The following is an 18,621-nucleotide window of genomic DNA, read 5'->3' as shown; positions in this document are numbered from 1 at the left end:
CTACCACATTTTGAGGTCTGTCACCGAGCCAGATTTTAATCCATGTAATATATGCCCTGTTAATTCTATAGAATGCAAGTGCTTTGATCAAAATGTCATGTGGGACTAAGTCAAAGGCGGCACGGAAAGCCAAACACACTATTTCAACACCACTGCCTTCACCAGCCAGACCTGTCCAATATTCTGGGCCATCAAAAAATGCAGCAAGTTTGCTAGACAAAGCTCTGATTTCCATGAAACCATGCTGGTTGGGATTAATGATATTTTGTTATGAATTATTTGTTCATAGTGCCCAGATTAATTATTTAAGTAGTCTGTCTGTGACTGAGGTCAGTCTAGCCAGTCTCCAAGAGCATTGCTCTTATTGCTTTTACAATATCAGAATAACTCTTCAGCCTTAGTCATTTCCAAATATTTCTCTGTACTTTATTTCCACAAGCATACCATGGCCACCAATGGAAATGGATGGTTTTTACAACAGTGGTTGTCTTTTTGTCCTTCACATTGGCTTCCAGTATCATCCACTCTTTGACCTCCTAGGCCTGTTTAAGCTCTATCTGGTAGAAATATCTAACAGGATATTTTTTATGGAACTCATTTCTATGGTAGCCAGGTACTCTCTCTGGAGAGGGGATGGACCTGTTTCCCTATTAATTGATGATATGTTGCTGATATTTTGCTGGGATGTTTTAAGCCTCAAAAGTGTGATAATCTCCTGGGAGGAGAAAAAGAAGGGAGAAATTCTGGTGATCAAAACAGAAGCTTGGTCCCATCAGAGCAGAGCCAGCCCTAGTGCCAGCCCCCAGCACTGCTCCAGGAGCTTTGGGCATATACACCCTCACCCTCTGACACGCCAAGAAGCAGGACAGGGATGTCAGCAACACTTTCTGGGGTGCAGCCCATGTTTGCTTCATGGTATTCATCAGTTTTGCTTCTAATTTCCATGGCTTCAGACAAAAAATCATATTTTTGCTCAAACATTCACTTGAAATTCTGGGTTCATTCTGGGTAACCTGAATAGGGTGACAATAGGTTTGTCACCCTATTCAGATACATTATTTTAATGTCAAATTTTAGTGTGTTAGGTTCATTCTTTGCTAGCCTTCATGATTTTCCTTCTATTGGAATACATATATTGGTCCTTTTGTTAAATTTTATTTCTGTTGCACATTGTTTTTTGTTTTTTTCATCATATTATTTTGACTTGGATGTATTTGCTGCATTCACTAATTTCTGCTTCTTTAAATGACTTCTTCCCTCACTTTTGTGCCCTTAGTAAACTTTAAAAAAAAATTGTTTATAAATCAGATATTTATGGTAAGATGCATATGAAAACACAAGGAAAGAATTATAGTTTTAGGGAGAACATACCCTGATAATGACCTCTTAAATATTTGTAAAGATGGCCCTGGGCATCTGAGCCCACAAAATAGTTTATAATACAACAGCTTGATTGCATAATGATACTTTAGTTTTAAAACGTATGATCTTTCTGTTTATGGGAAGGCATAATAGGCTCCTTTGAAATACAATAGTTTTGCCCTGAACATAACTGATTTTAAATGAAAGGACTAACTAAAGAATGCCTTTCTTCAAGTTTGTACTTCACTTTGTTGTTGAATCCAGCACGATGGTTTCTTTTACAAAACAGGCCTGGGGACCACACCTATTTCAGGATACATTCATTGTGAAAGTCCCTGGGTTTCCATGCAGGAAGTTACCTAGTGCTGTTTTAAATTCTAAATCTTGTTAAAAACCAGAGAAATCTCTGTGTACCCACCACGCCTTTCTCCCTGCACATAGAGAATTTCTTTTTCTATTCAGTTTGAAGGTATTATCAAATAGAGATTAAGATTAGACAGAATCCAGTGTGATTTGGGAGAGGGATTTTTTTTTTTTTTCTATGCATCAGAAATGAGTGAGTGAGAACATTTAACTGCAGACAGTTTATAAATCACCTGGACTACCTCAATCAATATTGAAATCTAGTATTTTAAATCATGTTTTAATAAATATATCACCTAAACTCTAATTTCCTTCTGTCTGTTAATGTTTTGATAGAGCCCCTCGTTCCAGCTCAAACTGGTCTGAGATCTGACACTGGCCTGAGTTCATTGTTACTTCTGTTTTGGATAGGAGTGAGTGCAAGAAATGTTTTAAAAAAATATTCTTCTAACATCTCCTGTGCAGTGCAGAGTGATTGTAACTTTCATTATTGCTCATGAATCTCAGCCAAGCCTGAGTCCAGTTGCCTTTTAACTTTCTCATCAGAAGCACCTGTGTATTTTTTTTTTTTTTAACTAAAATAGTTAAAATTTGCTATAGTTTGGCAGCTGAACTGATGAGTTCTTGAGTAAGACCTTTTCCTACATTTCTTATGCCATTACAAAGTTTAGTGTGGAAATCATTATCGTGCTTTTGGCTGTAATTTCTAATTGTGAGTCCATCCTGTTCTCAGATTCCTCATTAAAACAAACAGAAACAGAGTTGGAGACTGGAATATAAAGCAAATAAAATGCTTGTTCTCCTTTAGGGCAAAATCCAGTGATTTTTCCCTGATAAACCCCACTACAAAACACAAGAAGGTCATCCTATCGTGAACTAAATTTGACTTTATTACAACAAATATCTTCTCCTGAAAGTTTCTTTGCCCCTGTACTTAAACTCCAGCACCAGATAGGAAACTGGGCAAGACTTTTGTTTCATCTTGTTCCCTAAGTATTTATAGCCTGCCGTGAAGAAACACTCACAGCAGTGCAGTGATGCTTTCATTCTTGACAGAGGTGCCCTTAAAAGTGCATTTGCTTTGAAAATTGTTCATAGAATCAGGATATAAGAACTATGAAATATACTTTTCTCTCTCTTTCTCTGCCTTTCTCGTTTGTGCCTAGCTGGATTTCCAAAATAAGTTGTTAACAATCCAGCTAAGATAATGTGGTCATGAAGAGGATGTCCAAATCCACCAATTTGCATTGGTTTGGTTTGGCTCAACTTTCAAAGTTCTTGGAGCAGAAAGCTGATGGCACGTGAATGTTATAATCAGCTTGAATATTTTTTTATATTTTTTTTCCTCTGCCATATTGTATAGTGCCCAAATAAAATGCTAATCAAATTTCATTTCTGGACCAAAATTAATTTATTAACAATAATAATGCTCTTGTGTACTCCAGACCATGTTGCAAGATGTAATAGCCACCAATTTACAACACAGCTTGTTAATTTTCACTTGATCTGGGTGATTTATGCAGGTTCCAAATTGATGCTCTTAATGTGAGACTATTTCACCCAAAGTGACATGGATTGTTTTCACTTCCCTATAACCAATGAGGTTAAGAACAGAATTGAGTTAGATCCAAACAAAAGTTAACATTCTGTCTGGTGGCTTGCCTGTTTGTTAGTTTGATTTATTTTTCCTTTTTAAATTCTGGTTTAGACTTCAATTTACATGATGCAATTCTTAATCCTCTGCTACAAGAGTCCCACAGTCCAATGCTGGGAGTTCATCTTTCACTCTCCCCTTACTAAAACAGAATTAAACTCTTCAGATTTAAGTCAGAATTGCATTACTTAAACATTTCAGTAATTTCCATTCGCTCATATGTTATATATCCAGCAATGGATAATTTCCAAGATTTCTTGATTACTAAATCCTTTTTGATTTCTCTTAAATAAACTTTTTCTTTATCCCTCTGTAACCAAAGGGGAGATCTTCCTGAAATGAAACATCACTCTCAGTATTATGTTTCAGGACACCCACAGGTGCAGGGTAGAAAACTATCTAATAAAACACACAGAGAAGCACAGATTAATTATTAATAATCAGAATAAGAAATAATTATTAATTTCTAAAATAATTTTCTTAAGACACTCCAAATCAGGATATTCCTGGCCGTATAGACTTAAAATGAGAAATGTATTTTGTAAAGAGACAAAACAAACATGCAAACGCACAAAAAAATTTATTTGGTGTCAGTCTTCATCAAAAGGTAAAGTATGTTTTTTTCAAATATTTCTAGTTTGGAGGAAAAATGCCTCCAAAGAGTTGAGTCACTGGCCATGGCACTTGTGTGCCAAGGAATGGTGCAAGTGTCAATAAAGACTTGAACCTCAGCTTCTTCTTCAACTGTTATCACAGCTGGGCTTCTGAGCTTTTCCACTTGTTTTTACTCCTACCTACACTTTCAGATTTCCTTTTCCCCCCACCTCAAATTGGAAAACTATTCCCCCTAGATACATTGTCAAAGAGTCTTTCCTGAAAATTTTTGGGTTTGACAAATTAGCGTTTTCCAGGAGAAAAGCTTTCTCTGAAACTGCTTGCCAAAACCTAATTAAAACTTGTGTTCCAAGGGATAAGTAGCCTTTAAAAAAACCTCGTTTGTGTAGCTTCTCTTGGCTTCTTTTGTACTTGCCAGTTTTAAATGTGAAATGACAATGTATGTTTTAGTGTTTGATTTTTAAGCACACAGGTTGGGTCAGTGTTGCACCATAGTGAATTCTCCTGGAAAAGGAGAGCAGTTCCCATGTGCTTGAAATCCTACAGCTATGCAACAGGGGCTAGAAGTGCTATTTTAAACACTCATATCACCAGAGCTTGCTGTAGGAGATAATATGTCACAAAAGGGAGTATGACATCCAGTTTCACCTAGAAGATAAACCTTGAGTAGATATGCAGGGAGAAACAAGGACTGTCGGGTTGTCCTTGAAAAGAATGGCCTATATCAATGAAGAAAAGAACTCCAGGGCATTTGGTACTTGGGATATTTAATTTAATCCTCAAAACTGTCTGAGCCGCTATGAAGAATATAGTAGAGAAATGGTAGTTGTGTGGAGTCTCACACACATCATGATTTCGGGGTGGGCACCTCAGTGATTTATTTTCAGAAAGGTCACAGCCTCAGAAATTCATGTCTGGAAGCCCAGAGCCCAGACAGAGAAGTTTCCTGGCACTATTGATGCAAACATCCCACGTTCAAGCAGGGCTGGCACGGCACCGTGCCTGTCCCAGTGAGCACCAGAGCCAATTACCCCTCGCTTTCCTGCCACACTCAAAGCCCCTTGCAGAGCTGTATTCTGCTGACAGAATTACTAGATAATTACACCTAGGTGTTTTGTATTCACTTAAGTTAATCTCCCACTTTTATTTTTCATTGCTGCTTTAATCACTGAGGAGGCACTTCAGTTGTTGTCAGGTGGATTATTTTTCAGTCGCTGGCTGCGCTGCTCTTCTTCATACTTGCGAGGGTGCTTCTGCCTTCCTGACAGACGTACAGAGAAAAATACTTCTATGATCTAAAATGAAATATGTGTTTCTTTTTCAGGTCTAGATGTTGATGGAATATACAGAGTTAGCGGCAATCTGGCAACAATACAGAAGTTACGATTTGTTGTCAATCAGGGTAAGTGATTCCTCCACCCTGGTAATGTTTTGTTTGGTACTTAACTGTCTCAGATGACAGTGTTTCAGAATCTGCTATACATTAGTGGCATAGAATGATGAGCCCTGTTTTGGAAAAGAGAGGAAAGGGAAGGTAGAAAGATACTGCACAGAGGGAAATGTCAGCTAGGAGAGAGGAGAAAAGAGCAGAGTAAGCAGAGGAAAATAGTAGTTAAACTTGAGATGAGAAACAAACAACAAACAAATCTAAAAATACGGGAGGAAATGGAGATGTGAAATAAGGTGGCAAAAAGCAAAGCATATGTAGAAACCAAGGAATCAAAGTGTGGGGGAAAGAAAGAGATTAAAAGGAAAAATAGCAGATTGTTTGGATGTTGAAAGTTAAACAAAACCAAAAGTAGAGCAGGGATCCAAAGGAAACCAGTGAAAGAGAAAAAGGTGCTGAAAAGAACTTAAAAGGAAAGACTAAAAGTGGAGTACTGGCTCTGCCAAAATCAGTGGAAGATTTACCACTGATTTTGAAAACACAAAGGTTTGACCCCAGAAAATGAAAGAGAAAAGATGAATATTTTGGGGACCTGCTAACTAGAATTAGAACCATCCTGTATGTATTTACTGAACATATTCCACAGATTCTGTGTATCATAAACATATTTCCACAAATACAACAGCATGCTTGTCACTGATGTGGCCCAGAGAAATCTAACACTGATCAGCAGATCCTGTTACAGGTGTGGAAGCTGATATGGGGAACTAATAAGGATGAATGACAAATACATTTATCTCCAAATGGTTTACTACTCTTACCAAAGACTAACTCTCCCCACATTTAAAAACTTAGGAAATATCATCAATGATAGTGAACCTCATGATACTACTTAACAAGAAAATAGAATCAAGTTTCTCAGAAATTAGGAAAAATACCAAATCTTAAATTGCATTAAAGACCTCATACTCTTCTGAATGAATCAAGTACAAATGTAAAGCTGCTGCAACATTTTGTCCTACTTTTTATGATCTTTTTATAAGTTACCTGGGGGCTATTACCAGAACTGCTAAATATTGTGTATTCTGTGTGAGGGTGATAGCTGCTGGAGAACAACTCCCTCAATTAGCTTGGTACTATATATAAACTAAGAGTTTTGACTCAGATATTCTCATGAAATTGAGAGATAGGAGAGATGTAAAAATATTCCCACCTTCAAGCCTCCATTTAGATCTCTAGGGAAAGTTTCAAGGGATCAGTAGGTGTTTGCCACCTCCTCAGCTGCTCCAGATTAGTCTTGTCTTCAGCTGAAACTGGAGGGTGAACTCTGGTTTATGAGGAATTTATGCCAGTAAATTCAGCAAAACTGAATAAATCATCATTTACCAATCAGCCTCACAGTTTTGATTCATTACTTAGGTTCTCTTAAATTTATAGTTGTTGGGTATTTATGTGTCAATAATGAAGCCTGCCTTGGCTTTCAAATGACTGTAAGCTGTATTTTGTTTGGAGACACATGGGCAAAAATGGGATTTTCTATCCTTCTACGCTGCCTGAGCTCTTTGCTCAGGAAAAAACTGTGCCATAAAAATAATGGTCCTGTCTATCATGTCTCGTGGCATCCAAAGGTTAACATACTTGAGGTTAACATTACTGCTCAAGTTTTCACCTAAAACAGATGGGCTGATACTGTAAAGCTAGACAGAAGTCTAAGCTGGCTTTTTGCAGCAGAGACGACCAGACACCTTTTCCTTCTGGTTTATACTACTGTGAAAAATGAAAATATAGTGGTGGAGTTAATAGTACATTAAAGCCACTCTGGCACTGGTTACTTAAGGCATGTGCAAAAAAATCTGCCTACTGAGTGACCCCAGGAAATTCAAAGAAAACTGATGCCCCTGGAGAACTATGTCATCATCTTATCAGTTATGATAATCACTGTTTCTTATGTTATTCTTTATTGATAAAACTAGGGCATTCATGTGTTTTATGTCACAATGGAGTGAATTTTGGATGGGCAGTGATAATATCTATCCAAACCTCCTCTACACATCCTTTAAAATCCTGTCTATAAAAAGTTTCTGTGCTTAGGTTTTTCCTCAGGTAAATGCTGATTTAGGTAAATCCTAATGCCACCTAACAGACCCCAGGGGCGACCCCAACCCCACATGAGGGAAGTGGAAGACCTGAGCTCTGTAGCTCGCAAAGAATAATCCAGAAATTTTTAATCATAGCCTTCAAGAGGGAGCACAGACACAAAGGATAGCCAAACACTGTTTCAACAGTGCAAATAACATCCTTTTTCTGTGCTAAGTAGGAGCCTGCAGGCAGGAAAGAGCCCACAGAGTCATGGTGTACCTGGAAAATGCTGTGGGGAAAGGGAGGAACAGGATTTATCTGTGGTGTGCCTGGGAGAGCATTCTCCTTCCAGAGTGTCCCAGAGCCTGGTGTTCCCTGTCAATTAGGTGCTGAGGTCAGTAGCACTTCCAGAGGGCTTCATGAAGGGAAATAAAGTACCAGGAAAATTACTGTGTGCTCCCCACCTTCTTTTTTCCCATTCTCTCAAAGCTCTGCAGTGGAATGATGGTTAATAACTCACTGTCCCAACATCCCCATCCCTCAGGAATTATTGTGACCTCCTCAGGCCCATCCCTGTATCTTCATTTTTTTGGTAGTTAACAGTAGGAAAGGAGTATTTATACATACAATTTTACCATAGCTACATTTTTTTCTTTAATTTTAGCTAAAGCTTAATTTAATTATAAATGCAAACAAATGTTCTGACAAAGCCTATTTGCATTGCAGAGATTGACTGCAATCAGTTCTTCCACAGGCCAAATACTCATTGGGCTCCTTCTTCCTGCTTACTTTGTCATTGTGCTACACCTACATTTAGGGGATATAAATAATATGCATCACACTGAGGATTATAGAAGGCACTCTAGGCTGGCTGCCATGTCAAAGTATTTTTTTATTAGAATAATCATTAATTAGAATATAGCAAAGCTGATTTGGCTCCTTTTCCTATACTGTTAATGTCATCTGCAGCATCAAAAATTAAATGAGAAAACTGGTGAATATGAAAGGAAAAGAAACTAACAGTTGACATCTTTATCATTAAAGAAGAAATAAGAGCAGTAAAATATAAAAAGACTCTTCAAATTCTAGATTTTCGGGGATGAAAAGGGGTTTGCAATGAAAAAAAAAAACCCAAACCTGGTATCTTTTTAAATTCTCTGAATATACTTTATGTTTTGCTCTCATTTCTTGAGGTAGGCAGCTCCTGAAGAGGGCTTTGGCCTTGCCAACACGAGCAGCAGCAGAACAAACTACCTTATTTACTTTATCCCTCTCACAGAGTTTTCTTTTTCCTATAAAAGTCTATTGATATCACACCTTTTTTGCTTCTGTGCAACGGGATTATCTTTTATCTATGATTTATTTTCCCATTAAGAGCTGAAAAGATCAGTTGATCATAAGAGGACTGGGCTATAACATCCCTCAGCACTTTCGAAACTCTAAGTCATCATTTTTCAAATCACTGAATCAAGGCAGGAGAAGCTGCTTGTACCAAACTGACATCAGGAAATTTGTACTTCTCTTAGTCTATAAGCACTGAAAAATTTGGGGTTGGGAAACAAAGTCACCAGGCAGCCAATATTTTTGGCTGAGCACCTACAGTAAAGGCATCTATAATAGCTGGAGATATTCGACCTATTCCTCTTATGATTTCCATATTATTGGTCAAGTCTAAAAGTTGAAATGCTAAAAAAACCCCCCAAAACAAACCAGAAACAGACAAGGTACTTGGAAGATTCTGCTGATTTTACACAAGGTCTATAAGTAAATCCTTTGCATGTATTTATAAGGATATTCTTTTCATTCACACCTGTAGGAAAAGTGATAAAATAATATTTATGGGTCTGTTAAGCCATGTAAGGCTGCTGGCAGTTCCAGGGTATGAGGTACTACTGAAAGATCCCTTGTTCTGGCCCAAAGCCCTGGGGAAGGTCTGATGTGGCCCCAGGTGGGGCTGCTCAGAGTCATTAAAGCACCACTACATGAACCTAAGGACAGGCAGGAGATGCTTTTCAACAGCAAAACATGACAGGGATGGGGCAAAAAGTGCCTGAACAAGAAAAACAAGAAGAAGGGAAGACTTTTCATCCATCAGAATTTGTGAGTAAAAGTGATTTTTTCTTCGCTTTGGTTGAAGCTATTGTGCTGATTAGAGAACCTCAGAGTGGTTTGGGTTGGAAGAGACCTCAGAGCTCCTCTCTTTCCAACACCCTGCCCCAGGGAGGAGTTCCTTTCACCAGGCCAGGTGGCTCCAAACTCCATCTGGCCCCATGAATGGGTGTGTGACACACATTTATAAGGGCATTTTTTAATGTTTTATGAACATGAGGATGTTCTTTGTGCTAAGCCAGGTTCCTTGTCCTGCTTCTTCTCCCATCAATCCTCAATGCTGAAGACCAGGGACACCTGAGTGAGGAGCTGGAACCTTCCTTCTTTATGTCTCCTCTGCTCAGTAGCTGGAAAGGCATTCACTTTCTATGGCTACCAATCAGGCAATTTTCATGAGTACTAAATTAATTAAAAAAAAAAAATAGAGCCATAAAGAGTTCATAACATGTTTCTGAATCACTAGGATTCTATCCCCATGCATACATGTTCAGGGAAACTAACCATGGAAATACAGATTTCAGTAGTTATTGGTTCATTCAGCAAGGGTTGGTTCATGCATAATACAAGAGAGTTCCTAATTGTCTTTATATCCAAAGCTTTCTTTGCAAAATGCTGGGTGTTTGCTGTGCAGATGACCTTTGCATCCCTTTATTTCATTAGGAATACCTTGTGTGTTAACTGCAAGGCACCACAGACCATCCAAAGGTCAATGATTGTGTTTTTACAGCTCTGTTACTCTGCTTGTGTACCAAAGCAGGGGCAAATATGGGAATTTTTACAGAGGCTAAATATTATGTTATGGCAGAGAGGTGCATTTCTTGTAGAACGTGGAAAAAGACAGCCAAAGATATCCAAATATTCCTACACTGAGGGGGGAAAAATGTTAATTTAATCTCCTCCTTCCATTACCTCGCAGTGACAAAAAAGTACTTGGACAAAAAAAAAAGGAATTAAAATATTTATGTTGTTTCTTTTATAAGAATTTAGCAGGATATGATTCAGTTTAGGAAAAAAAATTAAGAGTAAAGTTTGAACCAGAAATATGTGAACTGATTGCGAATATTTATTAACTAAATAATTTAATAATAAAGAAAATGCCTACTTGATTAATTGTTACAGAGTAAAAATTACAATAAAACTGTCTTGATCAGTGCTTTGCAGAAGCACCATTACTGTCTGTGCAGTTGTTTAACAAGGATTTAATTGGAAAGATAAGTGAATGCACATTTAAAAGTATTGTTAATTTGCTTTATAATCACCCCATCCTTCACAGTATTGACAGCACCAGGCACAAACCCCTTTCTCTTTTACAAGTATTATTTTCCATATGTGCACAATAAATTCTGAAGCAGTAATTGGAAATTTTATGGATTTCAACATACCTAGTGTTTTGACTTTATAGGTGCCATATCCCTTCTCTAATGGGTGTTCTTAGGTGGCATTTTAGGTAAAATCACTGCTTTTTTGTTACCCATAGGCTTTTTTGGAGGTTGTGGTGTGGTAGCTTGTTGGACTTTGGGGTTTGCTTTTTTTGTTTTGCTTTCTTTCCTAAGAAATATCTAATTCCAATTTGCTTTTCCTTTCCATTTGAAATATCAACAAAATCTTCTCTTCGACATAATTTTTGATTTAATAAACAACAGCCGTCAGAAACAGTAATCTTCAATATGTTTATATTCCATCTGCACTTATATTTATTGTTCTAAAATGACTCAGATTGATCTAATTGACAAGTAAGAGCTCTGACCATATGAGCAGCTAAGGATGATACCTTTAACCAGCAGGATTCTTCACCCTCACTGACATGTTCTTTATCAATGAACTGGGAGAGAAGAGGGACAAATATTCGGGATTTTTAAAATTTAATTATTTATTTTTTTTAATATTGCTGATTCTATGAGCTTGCTGGGACCATATGTCTGGGTGAGCTGGGCTATCAGGAACCAGAGTGGTTTCCTGGCTGGCTCTGCCTCAGCGGGCACAGCCCGTGGAGCAGGCAGGAGACTGGAGCTGCCTCTGAAACAGAGCCTCCAGGTCAGCACCAATGGGCTAGGTGGTTGTGATGGAAGCTTTTAGGAGGGGAGAAAAGAGGGAGGAGGCAGCTGGGTGAAAAAAAGAAAGAGATGTGTCTTCTTTTCACAGTTTTATATCTTTAAAATAAGAAAAAAAAAAAAAAAAGGAGGGGGCATAAAAAACCAAGAAAAACGACCCAAACCAACAACAACAAAAAGTCCCACCCCGAACAAACAAAACTCCCCATTCACAAATACCTATACATTTCCATTGACCCCAATATATCCATTTCAAAGGCAGGCAGGGCTCTGATCCTCCCCCTAACAAAGGCTCCATAGGCATAGGAGGGCAGGTCCTCTCAGCTGCCAGCAACCAGAGAGCAGCTAGAAACATGGAGGGCCAAGAGGATTGTCGTGGGCTTCATTTTAAAATTGCAGCAAGGATCAGTGGATAAAAGGGGGGAAATAAAGAGGAGTGGTTTTCTCTTGCAGTCACTTTCCTTTTTTGTTTGTGGTTTCCTAATTTCTTGTGTGCATACCTTGATGAGATTTCCCTTTATATCTGGATTTTTCATATCTTCTTAGATGTTTTTGGTTACTGGTTTTATTTTTTAGGCGTATATGAGTATCCCTAAAAACACACGAGTGTGCCTTGTGGGGGGGTCTAACCTTAAAGCCACCCTCCAGCCTTGGTGGTGTTCCTGGTGTGATCAAGCACAGCACAGGCAGCAAAGTCTTCCTCATGTCTGCCAGCAGCTATTCATGTGACCAGTCTCACTGAGAAACCAGTAAGAGTGATCCAAAGTTCACGATGGAAATATCAGGCTCAAACTGGGTTACTTGCTAGCTGAGAACCAAAATGTCTTGAAAGCCTTGAGTCAAAAATAGTTTTTTCTTTCTTTTTCACACTTCCCAGGCAAGCACAGAAAATAAAATGGACTGAAGCAATTTTCAAAAATAATTATAAAACAGCTTGCTTCTGGGTTAAGACCTGCATATGCCAAGCTGTAGCCAAGAATTTCATTTTTTAATTTTTTTTTTTCCAAGCTTTAAAACTCTGACAACGGAATACTTTAATTGAGCCCACTTTACTTGGTGAATCAATTAATATGTGTATGTTACTCATGTGGGTTTTTCTTTTTTTCTCTTTCTGTCTGTTTTAAGCTACAGAAAATTTATTATTACATATTATTCAAAGGAAAGTATGTTTTCCACATCTCCCCCTTCTCTTTCCAGAGGGGAAGAGGGGAAAGGGGGGGAAGCTATAGTACTTCCAAATATGACTTGTAAATATAAGTCAGGTACAAAATCTAATGGAAATACTAATTTTTGCAATGAATGCTTCAAATTATTTTGTAAATAATGCATGTATGTATGTATATGCACATTATATGTATATAATGCATACAGTAAAAATCGATGGAGCTTGAACATTAATGTATTTCCAATATAACTATTTTGTGCTCAATGTGAAGGAAAAATAAAAAAAAGCAGGCAGAAAAATATTCAGAATTCTTAGTTGCCCAATCTGCAGCTCTGTAAAATTTCTCTTACAAGTGGTATTGTCATGTTTTCCTTTTCATGTGCTGAATAAGCCAGTGGAATGGGGCAGAAGAGGCAGCAGGCTGTGTTGGTGTGGTCAGCCACAAACATACCATGGATTTTATGGCATGTATTGTATGATGAAGCATTTCAAACATGCCTTTTATTCCTTTCCTACCCGCAGCACTATTTGCGTTACAATTGCGTCTTGCTTAGTAACACTTGGAGGAGTTGAAGAGCTTCTTGATAACCCCTCAAGGAGTGTTGTTTAGTTGCTGAGAAGGACTGGAGGTTTGCAGGCTGCACTGAGGGATTGCCTTTTTTTGGGGGATGCTCATCGTTGTCATGGGTGACTCTTTGTTTGGGTTTGTTGTTCTGATGGAAGCGCTACAGGAAATGCCATTCCACAGAGCTCCAAAAAAGTGAGGAAAGGGAATAAGTTATTGAGTTGTTTGGTGAAAGTATTAACAGGGCAGCTTTCTACCTGTGATTTTCAGGATGATGGGGTCATTTCCTGAGTGTGGGGGGTTGCCAGGCTCATTTGTAGATAAACTGAACCAAGAGTCAAAGGTGTTTTGCATGGGATATTTGTGCTTTGAGGAGATGGACACCCTGGAGAACTAATCCGCAGGGCTCCTTCTTAAAATTGGTTATGCTCAATGTCTTACAAGACTGTGGTGTGGCCTAATATTTGGGGTGGTTTCCTCCCCTGTGGTAAATATCTGTAATTCTGTGGTTTGTGCGTAAAAGTGGCTGACAAATGCGAGCTTGCAACAAAAAAGGATGGTGATATATAGGGATGCACACTGCATAATATTCTGCAGGATGACATGGGATGAGAAGTTGTTGCACCAGGGAATTTGGCTTTATCATGGTATTTGTGGTGTTCTGTGTATCAAGATCTGGGGAAACCATAAATGCTGTGGTAGGGGCAGCTGTTGTGAGTAGCAAATGATTTTTTGTTTGGAGGAGACCTTGGTAATGTATTTAAGTGTTGAACTGCATTGGTTAAGAGTGATGGGGTCCAAAATTGAAAACACTTAAATGTAAAAACTCAGGGAGGAAAAGAAAGGGAAAGGAAAAAAATCTGAAGTATAACTCCTCTGAAAATTGGAAGCTTTTATGAGGAATCCTGTGTTCTTACATAGACTATCTCATTTGTGCTTACATATTTCCTAGAATTACATTACTGCTAAAAATATAACACTGTTCTTAAGAAATTTTCAAGTGCTCACAACATCCTTTTTATGGATTTAGAATTGAATATTCCTGTCTTCTTTTTTTGTTGTTTTTGTTTTTGTTTTGTTGTTGTTGTTGTTGTTGTTGTTTTGTTATTGTGTAAAAATTCAGTACAATTTCTTGCATGAGCAAATTATCAGAGTCCTGGAAAGCATCTTCCCTTAATACATTCTTGGGGCATTTTGGTGTTGATTCAGTTACTTAATCACTGTTACTCAGTGCCACTTGAGAGGATGCTGAGTGTCAGAGTGACTCTCAGAAGGCTGTTGGGTCTACAGGAGAGTTGTGTCCTTGGAGATTGGGTGCTAGAAGCTGAGTGAGATTTAGAGCATTTAAAAACCATTAGATGCCTGTATTTAGAGAAATTATTAATTTTTCTTGACTACACCATTGGCTTTTTCACAAAAAACAAATTAACAAATTTCTTAAAAAATTAAAATCCCGTTATATACAATATGCAAAAATATTGCATACATCTTTAGTGGGAAAACCTTCTCAAAGGAAGAAGACTTAATAAATAGTGATATAAAGTGTCACAAGCTAATGTCCTGAACTAGCACACATCATATATGCAAATGTAAAGAAAGAGACATTGCTTCCACCTTCTCTTCCAAGTCCTGATTTACACTTTAGATTTATTATTTTGGGGATTATTAAATATAATAATTTAAACATTTGGAGAGGTAGTCACACTGTATTTTAATTTCGAAGCTATGCATGATACCAGAGTCTTAAAAGTGAGAATGTAGCACAGCTCTCACTTGGGTTTTCAGCTCTCACCCGAATGTTAACACCATTCAGCCTGTACCACGCCTGTTGTCAGTACAAGTAACAGGGATTGTTCAGATCTCTCGAGATCAAAGGTCCCATTTCCCAACTCTACTGTAACAGTCCCAGCCTAATCAAAGCCCTTCACATGGACAAACACCTCGGGGTGAGTTGGGAGAGTGATGCCTTTTGAAATCATCCTATGAATCCATGGCTCCAATTTCAACGCATTGTCTCTTCTTTGTGTAATTACTGTTATTATTTATACAACATAGCATGGTCAAATCTTGAAATAGTCAGGGTATGGAGAGTTGAATATAATGGAATAAATATTTTATACTACTTTTCCCCTTCTTCTTCAGAGCCAGTGTCCAGTTCTGCTTGTTTATATTCATTTCCTGTGTCCCTTTTTGCACTCTTTTCCCCTTATTGCCAGCTGACATAACGTGGGAGACTTGGCCTCATCCATGGCTTGCACCTGGGCTGACACTGGGACACACACGGGTAGGAGACATTTTGGGGTGACAGTAGCCTGGAGTTAGGTTATGCCAAAATCCTGACATAAACCTCAGCAGAATCTAAGTATGGCATTCCTCACCTCACCCTAGCTAAATAAAGGTGATAATAAAAGGCATCTTTAACCTGAGCTTTGCAGGTTTGCATGATGTTACCAGAATTTACCATAGTTGTTTCCATCACACTTTTAAATCCCATGATTTATAAAGACTGGATTGGGTAGACTGTTAGAAAGTGGGGAGGAGAAAAAAAAAATCTCTTGCAAGAGAATGAGATGGAGTGCTTTGCTGGATTTCTACATCTTGTAGTACACCAGAGAGAGAGATCTCCTTTTCTTACATTCTTCTTGTTTTTGGTTTGTTTTGTTTTTTTTTTTTTTCCTCCCCTTTCTTTTCCTGGTGTAATCAGATAATTAAAAAACAAACAAACAGGGATTTCAAAACACATTGCCATCAACCAACATTATGTGCTTATGATACAGAAGATTGAGAACGACTTAATTAAGTAGATAGCAGCAGTGAAGAGAAGATGGATGCAAGGAGGGAGGAGATTATTTGCTTTTGAAGGAACTTCCTTTGCCTGGTGTCGGGTGCCTTTCTAGAGACAGGGCATTGATGAAAAAGGAAAATCCAGGAGGAAAATGGCAAGAAGATTGCATCACTGCAGAGCTAAAAGCTGTGCCTTGCTGTAAGAAAAGTTTAGCTGCTTGCTCAGTGTTTTGTTCCAGGATAATGTTGACATCAGCTGAGGAGATGGGATAACGAGTTTCAAATAAGTAGGAAATCAGTACATAGCATTTGACTAAATTTAGGTGGAGCTGCATGATGCCAGACTTGAGATCTGTAAGGGTGAGATGGGATGCAATTGATTCTGTCTGAAAAACAAGGTGTGCACTTGGGAAGGGAAAGTGGAGTTGTGAAACTGTGAGGACATCTGAGCTGATGGGGATAACAAAAAGACATCCAAACTGCTAAAAAGCTGGCTTCTGGTAAATGTATAATGATAAAAGGGTTTCTGGTATCATCTGCTGAATTTGAGGAAAGAAAACTTTTGTTTTTCTGTTCTTAATGCTTTGCATATATGAAGATGCTAGAGCAACTTAGAGATACGTATTTTTGAATCAGAGCCACATGATAAAACATCCAAACATAATGCAAATAATTGCAAACTGATGTATCCAGCATTTTTTTTTTTTTAAAGAATAAATAATTTAGCTTTACACATGGGCAATCCTTGCTAAAAATTGCAAATCAGAAGTCTTCTGTTTGAATGTATTTTATTTTGTTAATGGATTCGCTCATGTGAAAGGCATCTAATTGTATAATGTATTATTAGTCATTTTCTTTGGCATGCTATTAACTTTAAATAATTCTAATATTTAACATTTTATAACATGCACAACAAAGTTCTATCTCCAGCAGAGGAAAAAAACATGCATTAATAATAAAATTTTCATGGCTCTTTCTACTGTGTATGTTGTGATACATATTTGAGAAGAAACATGGGAAATTGAAGTATAAAGTAACAAAGCCCTGACAGCATCTAAAGAATATACATTGTAATGTGCCGTGGTCCTGTAAATACAAGAGCTGGGATATAATTCAGTACAATTAACTTATTTTAAGATTGAGTCAGATATAAAGTGTGATAGGATATAACTGAGTGCATCTACTTGATGTCTGCTCGGCGATGGCTGGGCTGGAGCGTATAAAATGGTGATTAATGCCTGCTAATGGAAGTGGTCTCCACCACAAGTTGTGAGCACTGGGGTTGTGGCTGGCTATGAAAACCACACAGAGAAACACTGATAATCTCCAGTAAATCCCCAAGTTTTCCTGTGCTGGAAATAAGATGACAGGTCACATTGGAAATTTTCTCCTTATGGCGTTTTGTTTTTTTCTTTTTTTCCCTTTTGTTTTAGTAGGTCAGATCTTGTTCCCGTGTGTTGTGGAAGTATTATGGGAATGAGCAGTGTCTAAGCTGCTTAACAAATGCACACTTTCCCCACACCAATCTGTTTTCTGGGGACAGCCAGGCTAGTGCTGTACAGCATCCTCTCGGTTGGGTGCTATTAATGTTAATAAAATGCACTTAGCACTTAACATCTCGGGATCTCAAAAGAGCTTGCAAAGCAGCATCATTATCTTTACATTATGGGGACGGAAAATGAAGGATAGGGAGAGTGAAAGATTTGCCCAAGTTTCCATGGTAAATCAGTGACAGAGCCAGGAGCAGAGCCAAAATCTGCTGATTTATAGTCGGTCTCCTCTGTAGTGTGCCGTGCCATTTCACCAAACTCCATTTGCCAAGTCCCTACTGTGTACAGAGACTGTGGATAAGGCTGCAGTCACCCTCTGAAATGTGGATTTGGGGCTCTGGATAATGCAAAGCCAAATTAGGTCTTCAAATGTGGGTCTCCCCTGTGATGCTTCTCCAAGTGCAGGGCCACCTGTGCCATAGACAGCAGGGCAAAGATGCATGAATAATTGAAATTCCTCTGTGCTGGGGCTGCAAAGTGAAGGGACCCAGTCCTTGAGGACCCCCAGGTATATTTAATGTGGGAATGAGCTCCTGGTTTGCATTCCTGTGGCTGCAGGGATGTGCTGCCATGCATCGTGTTTGGCATGACTAAGCCTCATGGAGCTGTGTGCATTTTGTGAATATTTTGCAGTCAGTTTTGGAAATTACTCCATCCAGATAATATATGAGCAGATATGTATGTTGAAGGGCTTGTGCTAACATCTCTGTGAGATACCAAAATATTGCTAGCTGTGTTTGGTAAGTAGGAAAATGAGGAGCTGAGTAACATGCCCACAGAAGTTTGTGATGATTCAGGGATACAAACCAAGTCTCCTTGTTTCAAACCTCTGCCCTAGCCCCAGGGTCACCCTCCTTTTCACCTCCCTTAGGAGGTAAAATATGGATCAAAAGCTAAAAAGAACCAGCTGTCTCCCTGACAGACTGGATCACAGAAG

The 18,621-nt window shown here is 38.4% G+C and overlaps 1 protein-coding gene across 2 annotated transcripts in view; it reads left to right on the top strand.

Moving 5' to 3' along the window:
- ARHGAP15 (Rho GTPase activating protein 15) overlaps nt 1-18,621 on the top strand; it is a 320,265-nt gene that overhangs the window by 212,435 nt on the left and 89,209 nt on the right. For both annotated transcript variants that reach the window (XM_059852532.1, XM_059852533.1), the window contains exon 11: nt 5,319-5,396. In XM_059852532.1, coding sequence (XP_059708515.1) covers nt 5,319-5,396 — 78 coding nt within the window. The remainder of the gene's footprint in view (nt 1-5,318; nt 5,397-18,621) is intronic.

Source organism: Haemorhous mexicanus, chromosome 8 (assembly GCF_027477595.1).
Source record: "Haemorhous mexicanus isolate bHaeMex1 chromosome 8, bHaeMex1.pri, whole genome shotgun sequence".
Taxonomy (NCBI): domain Eukaryota; kingdom Metazoa; phylum Chordata; class Aves; order Passeriformes; family Fringillidae; genus Haemorhous; species Haemorhous mexicanus.
The sequence above is the reverse complement of the archived record's forward strand: the minus strand, read 5'-3'. Positions and strand labels throughout refer to the sequence as shown.